The 27,044-nt window shown below is 46.8% G+C and overlaps 1 protein-coding gene across 1 annotated transcript; it reads left to right on the top strand.

Annotated features, from left to right (window-relative positions):
• Nucleotides 1-1,960: 1,960 nt before the first annotated feature.
• On the top strand, nt 1,961-26,176 carry PLIN3 (perilipin 3). Its single transcript, XM_048495932.1, has 8 exons — nt 1,961-2,022; nt 12,863-12,927; nt 15,371-15,566; nt 17,097-17,179; nt 18,912-20,085; nt 20,391-20,584; nt 22,569-22,697; nt 25,380-26,176. Exons 1-8 carry the CDS (start codon nt 2,013-2,015, stop codon nt 26,040-26,042), a joined length of 2,514 nt encoding a protein of 837 aa, XP_048351889.1. The 5' UTR covers nt 1,961-2,012; the 3' UTR covers nt 26,043-26,176.
• The last annotated feature ends 868 nt before the right edge of the window (nt 26,177-27,044 follow it).

The following is a 27,044-nucleotide window of genomic DNA, read 5'->3' as shown; positions in this document are numbered from 1 at the left end:
CACCGTCACTGGAACTTCCAAAATGATGCTGTGATAGATTGTGACTTAATGAAGAAGAAGAGGAGGAAGAGGAAGAGGAGTTTGGATTTATATCCCCCTTTCTCTCGTAGGAGACTCGAAGGGGCTTACAATCTCCTTGCCCTTCCCCGCTCACAACAAACACCCTGTGAGGTAGGTGGGGCTGAGAGAGCTCCGAAGAACTGTGACTAGCCCAAGGTCAGCCAGCTGGCGTGTGTGGGAGTGTACAGGCTAATCTGAATTCCCCAGATAAGCCTCCACAGCTCAGGCGGCAGAGCTGAGAATCAAACCCGGTTCCTCCAGATTAGATACACAAGCTCTTAACCTCCTACGCCACTGCTGCTTCCTAGGGCTGAGGAAATTACCTCAAAGATTGCAGCCACGGTGACTGGAACTTCCAAAATGATGCTGTGATAGCCCTTCGGGGGAGGGCGGTTTATAAATATAATAAATAATAATAATAATAATAATAATAATAATAGATTGTGACTTAATTAAACAATCCAAAGTAGCCCCCCTGGGTTCAATTTTTTAAAGGAATCATACCAGAACCTTGTATTGAGTGACCTTAATTCAAGCAGCAAGGATGGCTTTCACCTATTTGAGATTTCATCCTATGCCATTAGCAATGCGAACTGATAGCTTTGTACACATCCCTGCCTCTCAATGTCTTCGTATTTGTGGAGCTGGGGTGGTTGGAGATTTATAGCTCTATGTGCTTGTTTGCCACCTTTACAGTGGTCCAAGGAGCGAGTACATCAATAGGTTATTGCCAGGAGCAGCAGTGGCGTAGGAGGTTAAGAGCTCGTGTATCTAATCTGGAGGAACTGGGTTTGATTCCCAGCTCTGCCGCCTGAGTTGTGGAGGCTTATCTGGGGAATTCAGATTAGCCTGTGCACTCCCACAAACGCCAGCTGGGTGACCTTGGGCTAGTCACAGCTTCTCGGAGCTCTCTCAGGCCCACCTACCTCACAGGGTGTTTGTTGTGAGGGGGGAAGGGCAAGGAGATTGTAAGCCCCTTTGAGTCTCCTGCAGGAGACAAAGGGGGGATATAAATCCAAACTCTTCTTCTAATAGGCCAGATTTGTCCACTCATGATAAACTGATTTTTAAAATTGTTGTCTGATACTGATCACTATGTTTCTGAAAGAATACTGCTATTTGCACAAGGCAGCCAAAAAGATCAGAGACCAAACAAAACAGCAAGGTTCTAATTTTACCGTATCCCTTTTTATATATATGCAAACACTGAGTTATAGTTTTAATGTGTTGTGTAATTATTGTGAAGGCCAGTGGCCAGTGCAATATTCTTCATCTTGATAACGATGATGTCATGATGTCTTTGTGCAAGAATGGGTGCCTATTACAAGAAGTAAGCATGGGAAAAAAATTAAAAGCCCTCGCACTGCACACAAGAGTAGCCAACTTCCAAGTAGGGACTAAAGATCTCATGGTGTTACAACTGATCTCCGGATTACTAAAATGTATTCCCCTGCAGAAAATGATTGTTTTGGAAGGTGGACTCTGTGGCGTTATATCCCACTGGGGTCCCTTCCCTTCCCAAACCCCAGCCTCTCTAGGGACTACTGCCCAAATCTCCAGGAATACACAGAGTTAGTAACCCTATGTGCCTAGGGGTCCCATTCTGGACTCAAAATCTCAGCTTAAACACCAATCCTGTTTCAACTATGGGAGGGTGGGGGTGGGCTCCCCCTGCTGGCAACCAGTGGAGAAGGCACACTTTGTTCCAGGCAGCAGTAATCACAGGTGTAGCAGGTAGCTTGGCTTCTGGAATGGCAGGTTGCTTTTCCTGAGGGTTGCAACAGGCCACCCATGCAGCACTCTGCGATTGGAGAACTCCTAAGCCAGGCTCCCTCCCATCACATGTTTTGACAGTTACCTATATTAACAGGCATGCAAAGTAACATTTGCACTGAAGGTACTTCGGGAGCCCAAGGGAGGATTGCAAGGCGACAAGGGACAGAAGGGGAAGGATGAGTGAAGGTAAGTTGCACAGAATTTGTCTTGGGGAACCTGAGAGGGCTCTGTTTCAATGGCTCTGAAGTGTGTCCAAGTGTATACCTGACCAAGGAGCTGGCATTCCCATGTTAAGGGGGAGCAGTATGTTCATCCTAGTGAGGTCAGTCAATCCCAGTCGGGGATCCAACCATGCTAATCATTCCCTTTTCAGTTCTGGCTTCATCAATCCAACTGCCCAATTCCTTGGTGGGTTTTTTTTTTTTTTTTTTTTTGTATTTGGCGTGGAGAACAAGAAGAGAATCGGGTGCAACATAACAAAATCAGAACGGGGGGAAAAAGCACTGCACGCCTGCTGCCACCAAACTTTAATGTGTTTCACATCATTTTTGGAGCAAGTTTACTGATGTTTTCAACATTATATATAGAGATATGACAACTGCAATTCCTTGATAATGACGATTCACGTATGGGACTATTCATAGGACATTGATGAGGGGGGATATGATTGAAGTCTATATAGTTATGCATGGGGTAGAAAATGTTGACAGAGAGACATTTTTCTCTCTTTCTCACAATACTAGAACCAGGGGGCATTCGTTGAAAATGCTGGGGGGGAAGAATTAGGACTAATAAAAGGAATCACTTCTTCCCGCAACGTGTGATGGGTGTTTGGAATATGCTGCCACAGGAGGGGGTGATGGCCACTAACCTGGATAGCTTTAAAAAGGGCTTGGACAGATTTATGGAGGAGAAGTCGATCTATGGCTCCCAATCTTGATCCTCCTTGACCTCAGATTGCAAATGCCTTAGCGGACCAGGTGCTCGGGTGCAGCAGCAGCAGAAGGCCATTGCTTTCACATCCTGCACGTGAGCTCCCCAAGGCACCTGGTGGGCCACTGCGAGTAGCAGAATGTTGGACTAGATGGACTCTGGACTAGATGGACTCTGGACTCTGATCCAGCAGGCTAGTTCTTATGTTCTTATGATGATTCACATATGGGACTATTCATAGGACATTATATATAGATAATTGCACTAATAGGAGATACTGCAGTTAGATTTATATGTTCATGTTTCTTGTGTTTTATATTCTCTTCACACTTATTACAGTGGTTCTCAACCTTCCTAGTGCCGCGACCCTTTAATACAGTTCCTCATGTTGTGGTGACCCCCAACCCTAACATTTATCCATTTTACAGATGGAGAACACTGATGCAGAGAGTCTTAGGCGACCCCTGCAAAAGGGTCGTTCGACCCCCAAAGGGGTCCCGACCCCCAGGTTGAGAACCGCTGACTTAGTAGATGGCATGAGGTGTATGTGCTATTTAATTTGCACTTTTTCACACATTAAATTTGGGTGGCAGCGGGCGTACAGCGCGTTTTTTCCTGTTCCGACTGGTGCGGAGTCTGAGAACAAGACTGTGTCATTTTCGTGCAGTGCCTTAAACCACCTTTTTTAAAACCTCTAATCATCATTACGACAAGCGGCTCTGGAAGATAGGTGTTGTCTGAAAACCAGGCTCCAAAATGTAATCAACCCAGCCCACGCACAGAAAGTTAACTTCTACAGAACCCGAGTGGGGAAAAGGGGAATTTCTGAGGCCTTCAATGCGTCCTTGTGCGGGCTTACAAAAATGAAGGCAGTCTTTAAAAGCCTCCCCAAGAGGGAAATTGGGGCACAGCAATGAGCACTGCACGTAAATGGGGTCAGGACAGAAAATGACACACTCGTTCCGGAATTACTCTCTGGCACAAACCCCAAGTAGGAGGACAGGTGATGCCTGCCACCTCCGAAGGCATCTTTGCATTCCCGACTTTGCAGCCGCCTCCCATCTTTGCGAGCTATCATTATCCTCCTGGTGATGGAGCAAACACAGAGATGACTCAACTTGCTTATGGTAATGAGAAGAAATTTTAATCGTATTATCCCATGTTCAAAGCTTTAGTTAAACGCTCTGTTGTATACGTGTGCGTGTTTCGCCATCAGTCAAAGCTGACTTATGGGAACCTTACGGGCAAAGCGAGAGATATTCAGAAATGGTTCGCCAAGGCTTGCCTCTGCGTAGCGACCCTGGACTTGGTGGTCTCCCACACAAATAGTAACCAGGGTTAACCCTGCTCAGCTTCCAGGGTCTGACAAGATCGAGCTCTGTAAAGCAGTGTTATCTGAGCGAGTTGGGGGCCCTAAGAAGAATATCGGAAGATTTCTCCTCAGCCCAAATCTCCCCTTCCTGTAAGCCAGGGGTATCCAACTCTGGTGCCCCAGATGGTCATGGACTACAATTCCCATCAGTTCCTGCCAGCATGGCCAATTGGGGCTGATGGGAATCATAGTCTATGAACATCTGGGGCACCAGTGTTGGACACCCCTGCTGTAAGCTCTCAGGAGCTCAAACAGACCAGTTACCCCAGACCAGTTATCCTTCTATTTTCCTCCTCCCAACTAACTCCTGCCTACATTTTATATCTCCTAGGCATGCTCAAGCTGCTTTTTTGGGGTGTAAAGGGTGATTTTTAATTTTAATTACACAGTAATATTTTTCTGCATCTCTAGATAGCAGCTCTGCTGTGCAGACACCCTGACTGAACCTGTGAGGGTCCCTGTTTCACTGTCCTAACAGCTATCAAATCTGCTATTTCCAAGAGTATCACTATGAAAAGACGAGTCCACTGAGTGACAAAAGCAGGATTTGATCTAGGGCAGTGATAGTGAACCTTTTCGAGACCGAGTGCCCAAACTACAACCCAAAACCCACTTATTTATTGCGAAGTGCCAACACGGCAACTTAACCTGAATACTGAGGTTTCAGTTTAGAAAAGGTTGGCTTCAAGGCGTGCGTTACTCGGGAGTAAGCTTGGTGGTTGTCGGTGGCTTTGCTTTGAAGCAACCGTGCAACTCTTCCAACGGGTCAATCATGACCCTAGGAGGGTTTACTCAGAAGCAAGCCCCATTGCCAGCAACTGAGCTTACTCCCAGGTAAAGGATCGAGTTTTAGTTCACATGAAAATCAGTGGGGTTTAACAGGGTTACCTACACTGCTTGCCCAAAACTAGGTCTTAGGTTTGATGCTAATAATCGAGCCCAGTGACCCAGGCCAGCCAAGGTGTGTGTGTGGGGGGAGGGGTGTCTGTTTGCACATGCCCACAGAGAGGGTTCTGAGTGCCACCTCTGGACCCGTGCCATAGGTTCGCCATCACTGAACTAGGAGCTTCCCAATTAATTGATTTATCTTGGACACTTCTTTCTGCATCCTGTTTGGTCAGAAGGGGAATCGGTTGCTTTGCTCTCAGGCAGAAGGGTGGACAGCTGGTCTTTTGACTCTGGGCCCTAAAGGACATCAGTGGCATTCAGTTGCAATCAAATATTCCCAAAGGTGCCACAAATGCCCTTTCACAGAGCTGGCCCAGCAGCGACATTGCTTGGTATTTTATCCTTCTGTTTGATATTTTGCTTTCAGATTCAGCAACAGGTATCTTGTTAAATAAAGCAAGTGTTTTGATCTGGGAGAGGTTTTTATTTCTCGTGTACCTCTTTGGCTCAGTAGGAAGGGTGTGTTTGACCACTCAGATGGTCAGCCTAGCTCCGTGGTGGTGAACCTTTGGCACTCCAGATGTTATGGACTACAATTCCCATCAGCCCCTGCCAGCATGGCCCCTAGCTCTTTCTAACATCTTCTTTAACACTACCCTGGGAAGCACAGGGGTAAGTTGCAGAGGCATATATGGACAATGTAACCTGGTGCCAGGCGGCCGCCTTCCTCCACCACAACCAAACAAGTCAGTGTATGGACCTGGTGGGAAGGGGAGGAGATGGGTTATGGGCTAGACCCCTGGACTAGACAAAGTCATGGTCTATCAATAGCTGGTAAACAGGATAGCTAATTGGAGCCACCTTGTTCTATCTCTTGATGCTGAGAGGTGAATGGCAAACAAGAGACAGGGTTGTTACCTCCATGTTTGACTTGTAAGATTGAAACCATAGGTCTGTCCTATTAGCCAAGGTGACTTTCAAAGCCTCCATGGTCAGAGGCAGTATATTTCTAACACCAGGAGTGCGGTGTTAGAGGAGTTTTTCTGAGCTTATTGGACCAAGAGGAGTTTTTGTGAGCTTATTGGACCAACTGGCTGATGGCTACTTGTTAATGACAAGAGTGACTGAAAGAGGCCTATCTATTATATTTTCACTCGGTCTTCTTCCCGGAAGCTTAGTACATAGCTTTTCCCACCCAATTTTACCCTCCCAATAGCCCCAAATTAGGTTGAAAGAGACTGGCCCATGGTCATCTACTGATCTTCATGATAGATTGGTGATGTGTGAACACGAATCTCTCAGATACAGTGCTCTAAACCGGGTCCCCATCTGCACCCCTGGCACCGTGATGCTCACTGACACCTTTCCTGGCACCTGCCAAAAGTTTTCAGAAAGCAGGTGGAACCAGGTGGGGCTTTTGGCCTACCTGGCTTCTGGTTGGCCATTGGAGATTTGATTGGCTGTGCAGATTTTCTAAAACATTGCTTCGGCAGCAGCTGCCACCACAACACAACGATCTTTACTGTGTGGCTGAGGGGAAGCTGCAGCAGCCACCCCTTCTGCACACGCAGAATAATGCGTTTTCAAACCATTTTCACAACTGTTTGTGAGTGGATTTTGCTATTCTGCACAGCTTCAAAGAGCACTGAAAGCAGTTTGAAAGTGCATTATTCTGCATGTGTGGAAGGAGCCTCTGTCTCCTGTGGCAGACATTTTGTGTCTGCACCCCCCTCAATGTGTCACAATTCCAAAAGTGCCTCTTGACCCAAAAGCATTGAGGATGCTTGCTATAACCATTATACTGCACTGATCTCTGTAGATGTTTGTTTTGATCCAGCAGGGCTCTTCCTGTATTAAAACATTTTTTGTTTTCCTCACTGTACCAAGTACATTGATGGCAAGTCACTGAATAATTGTCAACAAGGCCTAACATTTGAGGGAGGTTGGCCCAAAGGTGGAAGTACTTAAATGCAGTCTCCTTTTTCAAAAGTCTGCATACTTTTCCCATGACACTTTCTTTCAGCTCGGGTGTAAGTCTCCCAAAAGATGCTCTGGTTTCAAGATTTTTTTTTTTTGGGGGGGGGGGGGATCTACAGAGACAGACATGCTGTGTAGTTCCCATAGCTTGGGTCTCTTCCAACTCTATGATTCTGTTCTAAGTCCCTCCAGAGAACAGAATCATAGAGTTGGAAGAGACCCCAAGGGCCATCAAGTCCAACCCCCTGCAATGCAGGAACACACAATCAAAGCACTCCTGACAGATGGCCATCTTGAAAGAAGGAGACTCCAACACACTCCGAAGTAGTGCATTCAACTGTCTACCTTTACTGAACAGCCGTTATTGTCAGTCAGGAAGCTTTTCCTGATGTTTAGGTGAAGTCTCTTTTCTTTCACCTTGAAACCATTACTCCTGGCCCTAGTCTCTGGAGTCGCAGAATACAAGCTTGCTCCCTCACCAATATGACATCTCTTCAAATATCCAAACATGGCTATCATGTCATCTCTTAATCTTCTCTTCACGAAACTAAACATAGCCAGCTCCCTAAGTCTCTCCTTCTGAGGCATGGATTCTAGACCTTTAACCATGGTTGCCCTCCTCTGGACCAGTTCCAACTTGTCAATATCCAGAGGTGGGATCCAGCAGGTTCTCACAGGTTCCTGAGAGTAGGTTACTAATTATTTGTGTGTGCCGAGAGGGGGTTACTAATTGGTGATTTTGCCACGTGATTTTTGCTTTAGTTACTCCCCTCCTCTCAGCAGTAGCACGCAGAACTTGAAGCAGTCTAGCAGGAGGTGCACCGGTGTGCGTGGCAGCCTGCGCCTGCGTGCATTCGTTTCCCGCCCAAGGACTGACGCAGTGGCTGCGTCCTTGCCACAGCCCTGCCCAGGAATGCCCGCCCCCGGAATGCCCGGCCACACCCCCGTCGTGCCCCGCCTAGCCCCATTGGCGCTACGCCACAGTTTGAATCCCACCACCATGGGAACCTGTTACTAAAATTTTTGGATCCCACCACTGGCCAGCTCCCTAAGTCTCTCCTTCTGAGGCATGGATTCTAGACGTTTAACCATGGTTGCCCTCCTCTGGACCCGTTCCAGCTTGTCAATATCCCTCCAGAACTGTACACAATGTTCTAAGTGAGGTTTAACCAATGCAGAATAGAGAGGTACAATTACATCCCTCAATCTAGACACTATACTCCTATTGACTTGTCAGGCTGGAAAGGAGAGGCCACATATTGACTAGTTCCCATTTTAGAGGCCATTCTCTTCCCCTATTGCTTGAGGAGAATGTAAGGACATCTCATGCTCTTTGGATGCTGAAGACCAACTTAACTAGTACATTTTCATCCTACCCTTCCTCCAATGAACTCAGAGAGGCATACGTCATTCTGCTCTCCTACATTTTACCATCACAACAACTCTAAGAGGTAGGTGAGATAGACAGGCTCAAGGCTGACTGATGAGCTTCATGGCAGAGTATGGAACTGAACCCAAGACTTCCAGAGCTTAGTCTTACGTTATAACCACGCTGCCATTCTTCAAAATCCAACTCCCTTCCTGGGAGTCTCCAGAAAGCAAATCTCTGAAAGGTAAATAGAACAGCTCTGCTTCTTGTCTCTAGTAAGCATGTTGGTCAGCGCAGTAATTTCACACCCAGTCAGTCCCTGGTCTCCCAGCCAGTAATTTCACACAGTGCAAATGCTGCGGACTGTTTTGGAACGCTGACAAGAACGAACCATCGTCCTTCCGGCTTATAAATCATGATTTATTTTTGCAGTCAAGTCACAGCTGACTTATCGCAATCCCGTAGGGCCGTGGGGGCGAACCTTTGGCACTCCAGATGTTCATGGACTACAATTCCCATCAGCCCCTGCCAGCATGGCCAATTGGCCGTAGGGTTTTCAAAGCAAGAGATGTTAGGGGGTAGTCTGCCCGGCTCCACACCCCCAGTTTTCCTTGCAGGTCTCCCATCTGAATATTAGCAAGGGTCAGGGCTGAGAGTATGTCACTGGTCCAATGTCACCCATCAAGCTTCCATGCTGGCAGGGACTGATGGGATTTGTAGTCCATGAACATCTGGAGAGCCACAGGTTGCAGACCCCTGACTTATACCATTTACACCATTCTGGCTCTCATTACAGGGACATTTATAGCAAAGTGAATGGGGGGTGGGGGGGAAGGTGTCAACTCCTGATCCTTGTTATGAGCATTGGGAAGGTAGGGATGCCAACCTTCAGATGAGACCTGGAGATCCCCTGGAATTATAGCTCATCTCCAGGCTACAGAGATCAGTTCCCCTTGGAGAAAACGGCTGCTTTGGAGGGTGGGCTCTATTGAGCCCCTCTGAGATCTCTGTCCTCCCTACACTCCACCCCCAAATCTCCAGGATTTTTCCAGCCTGGAATTGGCAACCCTACCCCCCACCCCCACCCCTGAAGGTGGCTGGGAGGAACCTGGCAACCCTACGTAGAGATTTTTGCTCACAAAGTATTGCAAAGGTTATCATGCTGATCAAAAGTTTACTCAGTCCGTGAAATACGATTTAATCATCTAATGTTGCTCTCTGTGCCATTCTCTTAACTGGAGCAGGGTAGGAGTCTGGCGTGGGTGGGGAGTCTAGTCATTGCCACAGGTCAGCTGTCTCTGCCTCGCCCTTTGCATCCGCCCACCTTTCTCATGCTGTCAGCTGAATCGCATTACATGGTAAGGTTACACAATCAGAAGGCCGCCTGAGCCCTCTTCGTTGCCAAATATCAAACTGAGAGGTGGAGGCCAGGCCTCAAAAGAAAAGTGAAGGATGGCCAGGGTGGGTTAGGACCCATGTTTCTGTCAGTGGATCAGAGACTATGTGGTGCAATGGTTATTGAGCCAGATTGGCAGTGACTCCAAGCCCTAAAGCAGAGACCTACCCAACCCTACTATAGCTTGCAAAACAACACAAATCTTATTTTCCTTCATCAAGTGATTAAACGTAAATGGAGCTTTGTCCCTTGAGAACTGTGGATCTCAGGACAGTATATCTGGTTCACTCTTCCATTATTTTATTCTCACAACAACTCTATGAGGCGGGTTAGACTGAGCGACAGTGACTATCCAAAGGTCATCCAGAAAGCTTCATGGGGCAGTGAGGATTTGAACCCAGATCTGTGGGCAACACTTTAATGGCTACACCACACTGGCTTGCAATGCTGGGCTGGTGTTATCTTTAACGAGAATAATTTCTTATTCCATATTTAACGGTGTTTAAAATCTGTTTGTTAGTCCAGCACAGTTACAAACAGCTAGGAACACATTAAAAAAATAGACACATAAATCATGTCTCAATCGGTGTTAACCTTTAATCCTGAGATTAAAAATGTCACCCTGGTTGGATCCCACGGAAGGTTTCCACATAAGTCACCATCTTTGCACAAGCCCAAGCAATGAAATAATCCCTTGCTTTCCGCTGGCACTGAGCGAAAGTGATTATATCTCCTTATTTTTTCCAAGTGTGCAAAGGATAGCACAAGGTATTTTGTTCTGACAAATTACATGAAACCACACAACTTTTTTTTTGCTGGAAATTCCATTGTTCCCTCAAGAGCTGTGCATTGTGTTGTGTTGCCACAGCGGGTGCAAATAAACCTGCGACTACTACATTTTCTTTCCTGCTCGCACATCGTTGGAACTGACCTCCGTGTCTATGAGGACTGGTGCTACAAATGGCCCTCCTTAGTTTTACAGCACAGGCAAGGAACAGTTCGCAGCACTGTCAGTTTGAAAAAAAAAAACTCTGGCTGCTGCCGAGCCACAAACACACCCTGAATTATAATTCTACAAGGTTAGCAAAAGGCCCGCACGGGAGTCTTGTTGCAGCTTGAAAACTGGCAAGATTTTATTCCACAGGGCTTTAATCTGCAAAAAACTACCGCTCGAATAAACCCTTGTGAGCCTTGATGGCACTAAAAGTCTTCTCCTTATTAAGCATTGTGTTTATTATTAATGTAGCAAGGAAATAATTAAATGCAAGAAGGAAGAGAGGGCAGGCATAATACTTGGGACTGGCTGTGTGCAAATCTTGAGCTTCACTGTGCCACGGCTTTAAGATAGGAAGGGGATTTTTACACCTCCTCTGAATCTCATTCGCACTGTGAATTGTCTGGATGTGAAAGAGGCTGCATTTGGGCTTCCTTTTCCATAGCCATTGTACCAAGCCTGCCATCCAAAATTCAGGGGGGAAAGGATGAATCTCTCTTGGGGGGGGGGAGGTTCTTGATTTAAATGCCCTTGCTGAGCAGATCCTGGCTCTGGCAGTTGCCTTCCAGTTTTTCCTACAACACAAGGTGCCTGGGAGTGCCACAACACCCACCAATACTTTCCTGATATCCACCAAGTGTCTTTACAAAGTAGGTGGTGATCGGTGGGGTTTCTGCCCAGTTTGACTTCTGATTGGCCCCTGGTGATTTGATTTGTGGTGCAGATTTTTTAAAAAATGTTGCTTTGGCCACAACATATGGATCTGCACTGTGTAACTGAAGGTAAGCTTCAAGCAGCCATTTTGTGGCTGTGCCCATCACGCCATAATGCCAAAGGTGCACACAAGCTGAGAAAGTTTGGAGACCACAGGTCTACACGATGCTCTGAGAGATGGACTCGCTTTTTTGGGAAATGCCCTGCTAGGTATTTCAGTCTCTGGAGTGTGGGGGAGTAATAACTGTAGTGAAAAACAGGTTTTGCCCTTTCTGTCAGAACAAATGGGTGCACCGAGACACACAGGGCACATATGGGGCGCAACAGGTTGCCAAACAAGCTGTGTGAGCAATTCCAGCCACGATCAGTTCATTAGATATGAAGTGTAGGTAGGTGGACCTTTGTCAACCAATGGCCTTTTATCTCTCTGCATGAGATTTTTCCAGAGATTACAGGTGAGAAGATGGATGCTGCCTTAAGTAGCTTAAAAGAGGATTAGACAGGGTTGTGGAAATCTATCAGTGGCTACTAATCTTGGTGACTAAAAGGAACCTCAACATTCAGAGGTAGTCAACCTCTGAAAACTAGTGCCAGAGGGCAATATCAGGGAAGGCCTTGGCCACTATGTCCTGTTGTTGGCCCTCCAGAGGAAGTGGTTGGCCACCATGGGAGACACGATGCTGGTCTGGATGGACTCTTGGGTCTGATCCAGCAGGGCTCTTCATATGTTCTTATATGAGTTGCAAAGAACAACACACCCTTCACATCCCTCTCTCTCTCTCTCTCTCTCTCTCTTTTCTGGGTTTTATGCCCTTCTTTTCTCTGCCAAAAGGATTCTCAAAGAGGCTTAAAATGACAGCCTCTCCCCACAACAGGAACCTTGTGAGGTTGGTAGGGCTAGGAGAGTTCTGAGAGAACTGTGACTGGCCCAAAGTCACCCAGCCGTCTTCATGTTGAACAGCAGGAAATCAAACCCAGTTCTCCAGATTAGAGTCTGCTGCTCTTAATGGCTACAACACACTGGTTCTCTTATTAAGATACTCAGCCTTTATCTCCCATGCAGAGTGAGATGCAACAAGGCCAACTACTTCTCACAGATATCATCAAAATAGGCCATCAGATTTCATCTTATACACATAAGCTGCTCGTTGGCCTGTGCAAAAAAGGAGGCCCAGAAGAGCTTAACAGGAGAAAAGGTCTGCCCAAATCTCAGCCGTTGATCGCACTGGGGAAGAAGGGGTTAAAGAACCTTGTGCTTGGGAATCCTGTGTTGGCCATAATTATGGAAGGGCCAAAGGGCCCGCTCCAAAATACAGCCTTTTTAAAATGAACACTTGCTGACCAGCATACCATGCTCCTGTTTTCCTCCTTCTTCCGTTACAGACACGTCCACGAGTGGCACAGCCACAGAAGTTCCTGGAGATAATCTTGAAGATCTAAGGAATTTGGTAGGTAAATCCATATGCTGCAATCATGCCAGGAAGAAAACCACATGGCCCCCAAACACAGAAAGTACTACAGTCCAGCCAGGGCCAAATTTTGGGATAAAATAAAAGATTCGGAGTGGGAGACAAGGGGGTCTACCCACTAGGAAGCAGATGAGATGTGCCCTTTTGAAACCTATGAGGGCAGTATATTACCAAAGAATCTGTTAAAAATTAAGTTGCCTGTCCTTAATACTGGGTCTGAAAAGCATGTGCAAATTATTTTATAAAATCCAGCTGCCATCCAAGGAAGAACAAAAAAGGAAGGCCAATTTCACTGGATTTTCCCTGTCATTTGTATTTCTTAAATTATATGTGTTTTATTCCTGGAAGTCACTTTGCGAGCCGAATTTTGGCTGCAAATTGAGATAAAAATATAATAAAGAAAATGAATATTTGGAAGAGGGGAGATCTCAGCAGCTGGCTAGTGACACCATAGAGGACTGGCATATGACCCCAAGTTGCAGTACATGCAAATGTGCTTTATTTGCAGAATGGTTTCATTTATTTTGTACAGTACTCTATTGAGTACATGCCACTCCACCACCTCATCTATGTATTCTGGGGTTAATTTAATATCCTGATTTTTCTGCTCTCTCTCTGCCTATGTCTGAGTAGAGGGCGAACTAAGTAATTCAGAGGACCTGGGCAGAAACCCAAGATAGGGCCCTTGAAATACGGCCACCAGCCTATTGAGCCACTCCCAGTGAGGGCCAAACAGCGAGTGGATCTGTCTTAGTTGCTGCCACTACAAACTAGTGGCCCAAGCCCCAGACACAGTAGGCATCAATAGGAGTGAGATCCAGCTCCTCTTCTTCCTGTCCCCCATTGGAGCAGCAGAAGTGTGGATGATTTGGGACCCAGTGCGGGGCCTGGGGTGGGGCAGTTGCCCATGGGCTAAGACTGACTCTGATCTGAGCAGCTTGCAATATAAATGATAAAATAACAATTTATTCCCTGGCTTGGATGGCCCAGCCTTGCCTGATCTCATCAGATCTCGGAAGCTAAGCAGGGTTGGTCACAGTAATCCACACTTAACAACAATATTTGTCTACTCTATATGATGTGGTAGTTCTGGCTCATCTTTTTCTCTTTTTCTGAGTGGGTAGTCTTTTTCTCTTTTTCTGAGTGGGTAGTCTTGCCATTCTTCTTGTCCCCTGTAATATTCCTTTTGTCAGTTTCTTTTCTCAGGCAATGTGCTAGAAATCTTGCTGGTTTATTTGCATGTTCAAATGTTCTTTGCCTCAAAAATATCAACTTCTTTTGCATTCCTTCTGTTTCAAGTAGACCTAGGTGATTCCAAAGCATTTTTATTTCTTTTGTTGTCTTTTTATCCAGTCTCTTTTTACGTTGTTCCTCCAAGATTTTTATTCTATTTGCAATGTTGTGTTTTTGTTCCATCTTGTCTTTCTTCTGTTTGGCAGCAATTGCTATTAATTTTCCTCTCATATATGGTTTGCTTGTCTCCCAGATCATTGTGCTGGACATTCTTTCAGGTCTATTTATTTTTTAAAATTCCTCCAAATCTTTACATTTTTTAGCTATATCTCTTTGCAATAGAAGGTTATCTTCTAATCTCCACCTCCTTCTTCCTTTTCTTGTTGGCTGCCATGTTATTTCAATTGGGCTATGATCTGCATAAATCTTTGATTTTATTTTGGACTCGTCTAGATTAATCAGTAATGTTGTTTAAATCAAACACATGACAGTTTTAGAATATGATTGATGCCTGTCTGAGTAAAATGTATAATCTCTTAAATTTGGATTTTTAACACGCTATGAATCCACTAAATTTAGTAATTTCATGTACAACGATACATTTTTAGGACGTTTGCCTCCTTTAATTTTTTTAATCTGTCCTTGTTTGGATCTATGATTGCATTCATGTTTCCTGTTATAATTACTTCACCTTCCTGAAAGTTCATTAGTTGAAAAGTTTCAAAAAGTTATTTAGAATTATTAGGTATGTAAAGATTTCCAGTGGTATATATTTTGTCATCAATCAATTTGATTTTCAATAAAATAAATCTGCCATCTGAATCATTAATTTCTTCAGAAACCATTATGTTTGTTTCTGAAATAAATAACTACACTTTTTTTGTATGGCCTCTGACCTGTCTTCAAGGGCTGCCCTATAGTTGATGCATTGCTATAGTCCAGTCAGTATTCTGTTCAAGTGCTGAAACACCCACTGGATGCTAGATGCTGTACAAACCTCTGCAGAATACTCCCACTCAGTGTGTACCTTGGGGCCCTCAGCAAACAGAGGGAAAGCAGAGAGGCAAATGCCACCAGGATCAGGACTTGGCCTTGTGCTAAAATACTGCATGAGTGAGCCCATGCTGAGCATTAAAAGCAAGAGGTTCTGGGTTCAAGTCTTAAAGCTGTCATTATCTCTCTTGTCCAGAGCATCGTGAGCAGAGTGGCCAGCCTCCCTTTGATCAGCGCCATGTACAATCTCTGCGCCTCCTTGTATCACCGGACCAAAGAAACTCATCCATACTTCAACAAGGCAGCCAATGTGGTTGAGACAGTGACTGCAGTGGCTGTAGGGATCGCAATAAAGGGCACACAGCCGTTTTTTAGCCATGTAGCACCCCGCAGTGAGTATAACGTCACCCACTGGTTGGCTCTGGGGAGGATTCGTCAGGGATGCTTTAGACTGACCCTGCACTAAGCAGGGGATTGGGCTGGATGGCCTGTACCAGGGGTAGGGAACCTGTGGCTCTCCAGATGTTCAGGAACTACAATTCCCATCAGCCTCTGTCAGCATGGCCAATTGGCCATGCTGGTAGGGGCTGATGGGAATTGTAGTTCCTGAACATCTGGAGAGCCGCAGGTTCCCTACCTCTGGCCTATACGGTCCCCCCCCTATGATTCTATGACTCTTTCTTGGAATGCCAAAGGTTTTGGGCAGCTTAACATACTATACATGTGTACTAAATTACTGGCGTCCAGTAATACCTTAGAGACCAACAAAATTTAGATGGTATCAGCTTTTGAGAGTCAAAGCTCTCTTTGCCAGGTGTTGCCTCTTGAAAGTTCATACCCCAAACATCTTATTGCATCTTTAAGATGCTACAGGACTCAAATCTAGCTCTTCTACTGTAAACCAACATGGCTGCCCTCTTAAACTAAATTAATGTTTCTGTTCTCTCCACTTGTATCTTTCCCCTTTCCTCCCCTCCCTTGCATGCCACCCCTCCCCTCCCTCTGCTAGTGTGGGTGGGCCAGGTTCAGATGCTGGGCCCCCTCCCCTTTCCTCCCCTCCCTTGCATGCCACCCCTCCCTTCCCTTGCATGCCACTCCTCCCCTCTCCCTCCCTCCGCTAGGGTGGGTGGGCCAGGTTCAGATGCTGGCCCCCCTCCCCTTTCCTCCCCTCCCTTGCATGCCACCCCTCACTCAAATCAAATCAAACCAGAATCTCTTCAAATTAAATTTTATGGCATGGGGTGGGTTTGTTACATTTGTATCTTGTTTTTCAGACACAGCCCATCTTGCAGAGGGTTAAATAACTTTCTGGTCCCCATGGCTACGTCTAAGATGTCTGCAAACACGTATACCATCCCTGGGATCTAAGCTTTGCCATGTCTCTGACCAACACCCACCCAATTTTAAAGCCACTACCCTCCCTCTAGTTTAAAACATTACTATTGTTCTTATCACTTTCATATCCACCACGGTTAACAACTAGTGTCCAAAGAGCTTAATTGTTTTTGAAAATTCTTAAGTTGGTTGTTTCCTCTAAGTTCTTCAAAACATACCTCACTCCTTTGCAAGCGACACACTTAGCTAAACCTGAGTTGTCTACCGTTCCTACCAAGTCTTGCAAAGCTTTCTTTCGCAAGCAAGACAAAAGAATAATATCATCTTTATGGGTCTTAATTTCTGTACAGGAATGACCACAGACTTTGTTCTTCAGCTGCTGACTAACTTGGCTTCTCCAAAGGAGATGTTCAGAAGAAATGTCCTATGAACCCAAATGAGAGCCAGATTTTGGGCATTTAATAAACGTTAGGGGGGAAAACCACAAACCCACCATTGCCAAAATCCACACAGAGAGAAGTCATTATACTTTTGATCCAGTTCAAAGTGGGGCGTTTTAAAACACATAACTATCTATTTCTGCCTAGTTTCAGCGGCGAACAATTACTTGAACGAGAGGCTGGAGAGAATAGAGGAAACCCTGCCCTGCCTTCATCAGCAACCCACTCAGGTAAGTTCTTTCACCGTATACCCTTTTCTGGCCTTCCCTCCAACGACAAAGGGCATTATACATTTCCCCCTATTTTGTCCTCACAATAACCCTGTGAAGAAGGGTAGGCTGAGAAACAGTCCCTGCTCTCAGCTTTCTCAGGGATAGTTTGAGATTAATTCCCTACAAATTGTATCTCTATATGTAGATTGAAGTCAAGTAGCATTTTAGAGACCAACAGAATTTTCAGGGTATGAGCTTTAAAGAGTCAACACTGCCTCTGTCAGATCTGATGACAGTCTGACTCTTGAACACACATACTCCAAGGTGCTGTTGGACTCCACTCTAGTGGTTCTATTGCAAACCAACCTGGCTGCCCTCTGAAACTATCTCTACATCAGGGGCGGAGCGAGGGGGAACTCCACCTGGGGCACATGTGTGCCCCGCACCCCTGCCACGCCCTCATCACGCCGCTGCAGGGGTGTGCACCCGGTGCGTTGCGCGCCCCCTGTCCCCTTGGCGCTATGCCACTGCTCTACATATATCATTCAACCTAGTTTATCAGGCAATGAGAAGGGCTAGAGGTTATCTGAGTAAATTATATGCCAGATATTATCTCATCTTGTATTTTCATAGCAGAGGAGAAAAACTTAGCTACTTGTACACAAATTCCTGGTACGCCCCTGCCCATAAAATTTTAAGAGTCTTCTGATTTGAATTTTGGTCCCGAGTCCATCCAGAACTCTTATCTTCTACGTGAGACTGGCTCAGTGGAAAGCAGAATTCAGAAGATGTAGGCTCACTATTATACTAATGCCTGTTTAAACCGTCCATTCCATGGTTTAAAGATGAATTGATATTTTCTTTAAATGGGAGGGTGCATTTGTGTGGATGAGGTCAGATAGGCAGCTCATCGGTTAGGGCAATATTATGGTGGCCTGCATTGGCAACAGAATTCCCAGTAGTCTGTGGAGTTTCAGCAAAGGTGCTGACTTCTGCTAATTTATTTCAAAGATGTGTACATGTAAGAGAGTTACCAACTTCCAGTTGGGGCCTGGAGATCTCAAAGAATTACAACTGATCTCCAGCTGACAGAGATTAATTCCCCCGGGGAAAATGGCTGCTTTGGAGAATGAACTCTATGACATGATTGCCCACTAAAGTCCCTCCTGAAACCCTCCCTGCCCAGTCTCCAACCAAAACTCTTCAGGAATTTCTCATCCTAGAGTTGGTAAACTCAGTATATAACAAAAATTATAAGTCTCATCTCCAGATACTTGCTCAGAAAACAATTCAACAAAGATATCATTTAACAGGGCGGGGGGCGGGGGGTGGGGGGTGGGAATACAAAAATCTGAACATCAACAATAAAATTAGAAATAAAAGATACACCAAGACCATCACTACAAAGAAGTGTGTAAAACAAAGCCATGCCTATAGAGATCTTAAACTAGTAGTAATCCATCAGTAGGCCATCAAACAGCAACCTGGAATGGGGTTTCACTGGGATTTTTTGTTTCTGCTGGCCAAGAGGATTCTGGGTTGTACAGATATCCCACTGTGAAGTAGCTTGCAATCCCTTCTTCTGATCAGCATCCTTGGGGACTCAGTGAGTTAAGGGGTCAGATTTTGATCTGTAGGTCTCTTGCTTTCCAAAGCAACATAGACAGTCTTGCAAGACATTGGGCTTAAAGGTCTTCTTGTATTTTTACCTGAGTTGTGTTTCTGTGGCTTCTCTTCCCACACCCTATAGCTGTATGAAGATAGCTGCAATCTAACCAAAACAGTGGTTTCTTCCACGGTCAACACAGCCAAGGATGCTGCTTCAGGAGCCAAAGATATAGTAACCCAAAGAGTGGCAGAAGCTGTAGATATCACCAAGGATATTGTGCATGACGGTGTCAACTTAACCAAGTCAGCAGTGGCTTCCACAGTGAACACTGCCAAGGAAGCTGCATTTGGGGCATCAGATCTCGTAACCCATAGAGTAGCCGACATTGTCAACTTGTCCAAAGGGACTGTTAAGGACAGTGTTGACCTGACCAAGTCAGTGGTGTCTTCCACGATGGACACAGCTAAGGATGCTGCAATTGGGGCCACAGATCTCATGGCCAAACGAATGGGCGACATCATCAACTTGACCAAAGGGACAGTTCAGGACAGTGTGGACCTGACCAAGTCAGTGATGTCTTCCACGATGGACACAGCTAAGGATGCTGCAACTGGGGCCACAGATCTCATGGCCAATCGAATGGGCGACATCATCAACTTGACCAAAGGGGCAGTTCAAGACAGTGTTGACTTGACCAAGTCAGTGATGAATTCTACAGTTAACACCACCAAGGAAGCCACATTAGGGGCCACAGACCTCGTGACCCATAGAGTAGCCGACATTGTCAACTTGTCCAAAGGGACTGTTCAGGACAGTGTTGACTTGACCAAGTCAGTGGTGACGTCCACAGTGAATACTGCTAAAGAGGCTGCATTTGGTGCCACAGATCTCATGACCCATAGAGTGACTGACATTGTTAACTTGACCAAAGGGACCGTTCAAGATAGCGTTGGCTTAACCAAGTTGGTGGTGAATTCCACAGTGAATACTGCTAAAGATGTAGCATTCGGGGCCAAAGATATCATGACGAACAGAATGGGCGACATCATAAACTTGACCAAAGGGACTGTTCAAGACAGTGTTGACTTGACCAAGTCATTGGTGTCCTCAACAGTGGGCACTGCACTCCAAGCTGCCCAGGGAACGAGGGATATCATGGCCGGCCGGCCATACAAACCCGCAGAGAACATCAACGAACAAACCGCTGAGCTGATCAACTACCTGAAGCAGATAGTGGCAAGTGGACTGGACGCCATGATGGAGAAGTCAGAGAGAATGGTGGATCACTTCCTGCCTGTGACACAGGAAGAGCTGGGTAAGAAGGGAGCTGGATGCTTGATAACAATGCCTCTGTGTCTTTCAGATGCTGCTTTTTATCTGCCTTTCAGCACTGATGCTCTGTCTCTGACCTGGGCTGGTTCACCCCTCCTTGGACTCCCCCCACAGCTTACCATATTGATGCCAAACTTAGTGCAGACACCCAATCGGCAAAGTCCACTGCAGGCCAAAGCTCCTGAGCTCAAGCAATCTGCCGGCCTCAGCCTCCATGGCAGCCGGGATTACAGGCGCCCGCCACCGCTCCCAGCTCCACACTGATGCTATTCTGTCCTTCTTTTGCAGAAAAGCTGGCTGCAGAAGTACCAGGTTCAAAGAAGGCTGCCACGAAGGACGGCCAGAAAAGTTATTTCATCCGTTTGGGGTCCCTATCCACCAAAGTACGCCATCGGGCCTACCTGCATTCCCTCAGCAAGCTTCATCACCTTAAAGAAAGCACTCAAAATATACTTTTGCAACTTCAGCTGGTTATTAACTTGGTAAGTCCAATTTTAGCCATCCTTACCTCACAGACAAAGGGAAGGTGACATAGTACAGCCCAACCTTGTCACATCTCAGAAGCTGAGCAGGGTTGTTACTTGGAAGGGGGACCTCCAAGGAAGGCTCTGCAGAGGCTGGAGTCACCATAAATCAGTTGTGACTTGAAGGCACATACATAGGCTGACCAGCCGTCCAGCTTTTGGCAGGACCGTCACGCCTTTAAACAATTTGTCCCGCGTCCTGCGGGTTCTACAAATTGTCCCGATTTTTTGGAGGCTGCTGCACTGCCTTCTGGGGCGCAAGGCAGTGCTGCAGCCTCCCGTGCACCCGGCCGCAGGAGCGCACGGGCTTCTGGGGCTTGCCTTTTGCCGCCCTGTGACAGAGCGGCAAACGGCAATCCCCAGAAGCCTGTGCGCTCCTGCGGCCGCGTGCACGGGCTTCTGGGGCTTGCCGTTTGCCGCCCTGTCACAGGGCGGCAAACGGCAACCCCCAGAAGCCCATGCGCTGCTGCGCGTGCGCATGCGCACATGGCCGCTTCCCCGTCCCGGATCACAAAGGTGACCATCTGGTCACCTTACACATACATATATACCTGTCTGCCCTGGTAAATCTTTATCTTACCTTTCCTCCACTGAGCTCATGATGGCATATATCAGTGATGGCAAACCTATGGCACGGGTGCCAGAGGTGGCACTTGGAGCCCTCTCTGTGGGCACCCCCCACACACACACATATCTAGGCTGGCCTGGGCCGCAGGGCTCAATTATTAGCATTAAACCTAAGGCCTAGTTTTGGGAAAGCAGTGTAGGTAACCCTGTTAAGCGCTGTTAAACCCCACTGATTTTCATGCAAAGAACTAAAGCGCGATCCTTTACCTGGGAGTAAGCTCGGTTGCTGGCAATGTGGCTTGCTTCTGAGTAAACCCTCCTAGGGTCATGATTCACCCATTCAAAGAGTTGCATGGTTGCTTCAAAGCAAAGCCAACAACTACCACCAAGCTCACTCCTGAGTAACGCACGTCTCAGAGCGAACCATTTTTTCTAAACTAAAACCTCAGTATTCAGGTTAAGTTGCCGTGTTGGCACTTTGCGATAAATAAGTGGGTTTTGGGTTGCAGTTTGGGCACTCGGTCTCAAAAAGGTTCGCCATCACTGGCATATATGGTCCCCCTTCCAGTCCCAATTTTATTTTCACAACAACCTTGTGTTGTTTCTTGTGGTTTGCTTTTCTCTCCTGGGTATTTCTACAGAACAGCAGATCAGGAATACATTTCAGCATGCACATAGATGAAGGACCTGCTACCAAACCAGGTCTTTGCAAAACAACCTAAGCAGAGCTGCATCCTTCTAAATCCACTTAATGAGCGTAGAAGAGTGACCCTCCGCTTAGGACAGCATTGATAGCCATTTGCCCCAGATGGGACTAATTGGGCTGGCACATCTCTCTGAGCCTCACATCAGAGATGGCCTTTCCCAACACCAGAGACCCTTTTAAATGGAGGAGTCACAGACTGGACCTGGAGCCTCTGCCTGAGAAGATGGCCTGGGCTCACCCTGAGCTGGACATCTGAAGATGACTTCTATGGAGTCAGATGGGTGGACCATCTAGCCTCGTACCATCCATGTTTCATGCTAAGGCTCTTTCAGAATCTTGGGCAAAGGTCTTTCCTCACCCATATGAGACCTCAAAATCTCTGAAGTTATTTCAACAGTGAAACTTCCACCAGTAGCTTTTATTGTGGAACCTTGAACATATGAAAATCTCTTACTATACTGAGTGAGACCTTTGTAGCCTCAGGTTGTTGATTCTGATGAACAGTGCATCTCCAAGATTTTCATCAAAGAAGTTCTGAGTATTGCTAACTAAAATCCTTCACATTGTTGGGGGATAGACCTGCAACCCGCTAGTATGTTATATGCCTTCTCTAAAATGTTTTGCAAACATTCTTGGTTGTTCTAACGAGCCTGTTCTGTGCCTTGGTAGATCGAGACGGGAAAACAAGGTGTGGGGCAGCGGCTCCAAGAGGCCCAACAGAAACTTCACCAGGTCTTGTCAGAGTGGTCCCAGATGCAGCCTGGAGGAAGTCAGGCCAAAGGAGATGTACAGAATGAGGTATCTCTCACTTCTGTACTTCTTAATAAATGTTCAGTAGGGCTATGGAAGTGTCTTGCACCTAAGTTCATTTATTTATTCATTTATCTGATTGATACCCTTCTTTTTTCCCCAATGGGGATCCAAAGCAGCTTACATTATTCTCTCCTCCATTTTATTGTCATGACAACCTACTGAGATGGTTTAATCTGAGACTGAGATAGTTTAGAATGTGGTAGTTTAGGCTGAGACACAGGGGCCTTTCCCCACAACATGTCTAAAACGTTTTCAGTCCCCCCCCCCCTTTTGTTTGCACTCACCCCCTGGAAATGAGCCATTTCGTGACTTCCAGAGGTGTACCAGGGGTAAATGGCGCCTGGAGACAAACTGTCTCTGGGCACCCCCCCACACACAAACACCTGGGGACAAGGCTCCACTCCCTCGCTGCCACCCTGCCCCTGCCCCCGGGGGCAGGGCACCTCCATAAGCCCCACCCCTGGCCTCAGTGCTTATAAAAGCAGCTCTCTGAGGCCGGGGACCACAGTGTCTTCTGGCCTGCCAGGAGGGCAGAGCAGAAGGGGCTGCTGGCTGCCAGCTGGGAGCCCAGCCAGCGGGGGGGGGGGGCAGAGCCAGCAGAGCCAGCAGGAAGTCCTGCTGCCTCGTCGTCTTTGAGCGCCCTTGACCCTGCCCATGTCGTCATTGACATGGACAAGGTCAAGGGCGTACAGCTCCGCCCCCCCCCCCCCACTGCCATCTTCCTGGTCACCTGGGGGGGTGATTTTGCACTCCCCACGTGACCAAAAGAGTGGCGCCCAGGGACAAGGGGTACCCTTTGAGGGGTATCCCTTGTCCCTAGGCAAATATGCCACTGGTGACTTCCCCCCCTTTTTTAGTTTGTTGATTAATCAATGCTTCCATGCTTCACAGCTTCGTGCTGCGATTCTCCACACTTTGCCTTGTAGATTAGCCCCACAAAATAACAAAACCTCACAGAAACTCAAAAGAAATGATTAAAACACAGGCTGGGGTACCAAGAGTGAGCTCACAAAATGGCACTGAGGAGGAAGTTCAGGGAAGGTAGAGAGGTGTGGAAAATGTTTTGAAGAGATATGCACGGCAGGGAAGCCATTTTAAAAAAACCTTTCAGCCTCAAGAATCGTTTTAAAAGGGGATTCCTTTAGAATGTTTTGAAGCTGGAAATAAAACATTTGGGTGTAAAAACCATGCAGAACTCCATGGAGGAAACATTTTATTTCCTGCCTCAAAACTTTTTAAATGAATTGTTTAGAAAGAGCCAGTGGGGTTATGTCTGACAAACAGAACCTTGGCCCTTGAAGTGCATACCCTGAAACTCTTGTTAGTCTCGAAAGTACTAATGGACTCGAATCCAGCTGTTCTACAAGAGACCAACAGAGCTACCCTCTGAAACTAGGCTGAGATAGTATGACTGACTCAAGGTCACCCAGCAAACTTCCATAGCAGAGTGAGGACTCGAACCTGGGTTCCCCAGATCCTAGTCTGACACGTTGTTACTGTGGCTAATGTTGCTGAGGACCCTATTGCTGAGGACAGATAACAGAGAATGGACATCTCCCATTATGCCCAGCATATGAGCATCTCTGTGATTTGCCCATGTTAGTGGAAAGAATGCCATGCAAGATTGAATTGCCCAGTAGCATAGCCTAAATTAGGGATAGCTGGCTAGTTCCCAGAGGCCTAATCCAAACTCCACCTGAGTTGCTGACCCCACGGTGTTCCAGTTATTAGGATGCTATTTAGCTGCTTTTTCACATGCAAAATAAGTGGGCAAAGGGCTCTTTAAGTTAGTTCCCCTACTATGAAGTACAATGGAGGCTTTGGAAGGATTTGCCTCTCTCCTAACTCAAAGACGAAGATGAGCTGCATATCAGAGGATCTTGGACTAAGCTTCTCTTGGTTCATACTTGGTGAGTTGGAGCCCTTTGCCTAGAAGTGAGTGGCTGAACCATACAATGGGGAGGGGCCTTGTTGCCAGATGAGATGATTAAGTGGGTTCTGGCTATGAAGGAGATGGTTATTATGGCACTCAGATTGAAGCCCACAGCCTCAGCTGCTCCTCAGACTACAGAGGGGAAAGAGGCCTTTGCCAATTCATGCACCAGTGGTTGGCATCAACATTGCAGGCCCTTGTATCTTGCACCCAAGGATACGTGGTTCTCTTCAGACTTATAAAACTCCAAAAGGGGCCTGGAGATCTACCAGAATTACAAATGATCAGCCCAAAAGGGGCCTGGAGATCTACCAGAATTACAAATGATGAGCCTAGAGAAAATGGCTTCTTTCGAGGGTAGACTCTATGGCATCGTATCCTTGCTGAGCTCTTTCCCTTCCACAAAACCTACCCTCCCAAGGCTCCACCTCCAGAATCTTCAGGAATTTCCCAACCCCGAGTCACCGACCCTGTTCCCTCCCTCATTTCATCCTCACAACACGGTGAGGTAGTTCAGACTGAAAGTACAACTTGCCCCCAGGCATGAGCTTCAATGCTGAGTGGAGATTTAAACAGATGTCTTCACAGGTCTAGTTCAACCCTCTGAGTACCCAGACTGCCCAGCCCTTTGCTCAGTTCAGAACACTCACCTTAGAGGGAGCACAGACATTATTCCTCCTTTTGTTAGTGTGATGTCTACATGTGATCTCTGATGCTCTATCTCCTCTCTGCAGGTTGAATCGCGCACTCTGGCTTTGCTTCGTTTCATCACACGAGACCTGGGCCCTGCCTACTCTCGGCTGATGGCGAGTATCGACGGCCTTCCTGGCCATGTCCGGGAGAAAGTGGACCAAGCAGTCGGCAACGTGCGCCAGCTCCATGCTTCTTTCTCCTCTGCCAAGTCCTTCCGAGACTTGCCGTCCAACATCCTGGTTCAGGTCCGCGAGCAGATCGCCAAGGCACGAGAGGCTCTGGACATGCTCGTGGAGTATGTGAGGCAGAACACACCTCTGAACTGGATCGTGGGGCCCTTCCGAGCATTGCCAGCTGGCACCAAGGAGGTCACGATGGAGGAAATGCCCACGCTGGGTGGCCCAGAGACGGAAAAGAAAGCCCCAAAGGATGGAGACAAGACCACCATGTCAACTGGGGCGCGGAAGGAGATAGCGACGCCCCCACAGCCAGTGAGCGCTGTGCCCAAATTGGCAAAGATGCCTGAGCAAACCAAGGAGGCAGAAGCAGGAAAAGTGAAAGAAGCAGATAAGACTAAGGAAGCAGAAGCTACTTTTGAAATGCCGAAGAGGGCAAAGATAGATATCAAGGGAAAGGAAGGGGAAACCAAAAAGGCAGGGAAAAGCTCTCTGAATAAGACCCCTGAGGCACCTGAAGCGCCATAATTTTTGCTGGAGTTCTGGGGAAAGTTTTCCTGGCTGGTTTTGCACTCCTGTGCAGCTCTTCTCAGCCCAGCCCAGCCCAGGCCTCTTGCAAACCAATACATTATTGTATTGTCGAAGGCTTTCACAGCCGGAATCACTGGGAAGTTGTGGGGTTTCTGGGCTGTACAGCCGTGTGCCAGTAGCATTTTCTCCTGACATTTCGCCTGCATCTGTGGCTGGCCTCTTCAAGATGCCAGCCACAGATGCAGGTGAAACGTCAGGAGAAAATGATACTGGAACATGGCCGTACAGCCCAGAACCCCACAACACTCCAATACGTTATTTATTGGCTTTTCCACAGAGGAAGTTCCTTGCAGAGATCTCTGGGTTTTGCCTCCTAATCTCTGTACCAGATAAGCCTGGTTCATTCAGTCACTCACTGATTCAGACATGCAGAGGATTTCCTCAGCTCCTCTCCAGTGGGCAGCCCATTGCTTCTTCCCATAGTTTGTCATGTTGGCCTAAACATCTTTTCCTGGTTCCGCACCAGGATTTGATCCTCCTTCAGTAGAATTACCAGCCTTCAGGGGAAGCTCTCTGTTGAAACTCTGTATGAGTCCCTGCTTTGAATTGACTTCCTCTCAATAGGTCAGAGTGGCTGACAGAAACAAAGGAGCGGGTTTCTCGCAACATCAAGCACGCCTTCAGCTTTTAGAACCAAAATTACCTCTGCTCTCGACATTGCAAGATCTTGGAGTGAGCTCTGTTTTCCAGCTGGGATATTTCTGTGCAGGCTGGTTTGAGTCTATTTATCCATGTATCCCAAAAAGACCTGCCGATATCCTTTTCCCCTTGCATGTAATGTAGGCATTAGCTTTAAGCACAGCTATATGGCCGCTCATCCTCTTGTTACTGTGATGCACCATCAGGGAACTTAGTATTATGATCTTAATTCAGGTCTGTCCTCTTTTTTTTCTTAATAAAATCAAGTTTATAGTCCTCACAGCTGAAGGAATTTGTCTG

The sequence above is a fragment of the Sphaerodactylus townsendi genome, linkage group LG05 (genome assembly GCF_021028975.2).
Source record: "Sphaerodactylus townsendi isolate TG3544 linkage group LG05, MPM_Stown_v2.3, whole genome shotgun sequence".
In the NCBI taxonomy this organism is placed as follows: domain Eukaryota; kingdom Metazoa; phylum Chordata; class Lepidosauria; order Squamata; family Sphaerodactylidae; genus Sphaerodactylus; species Sphaerodactylus townsendi.
The sequence above is the reverse complement of the archived record's forward strand: the minus strand, read 5'-3'. Positions and strand labels throughout refer to the sequence as shown.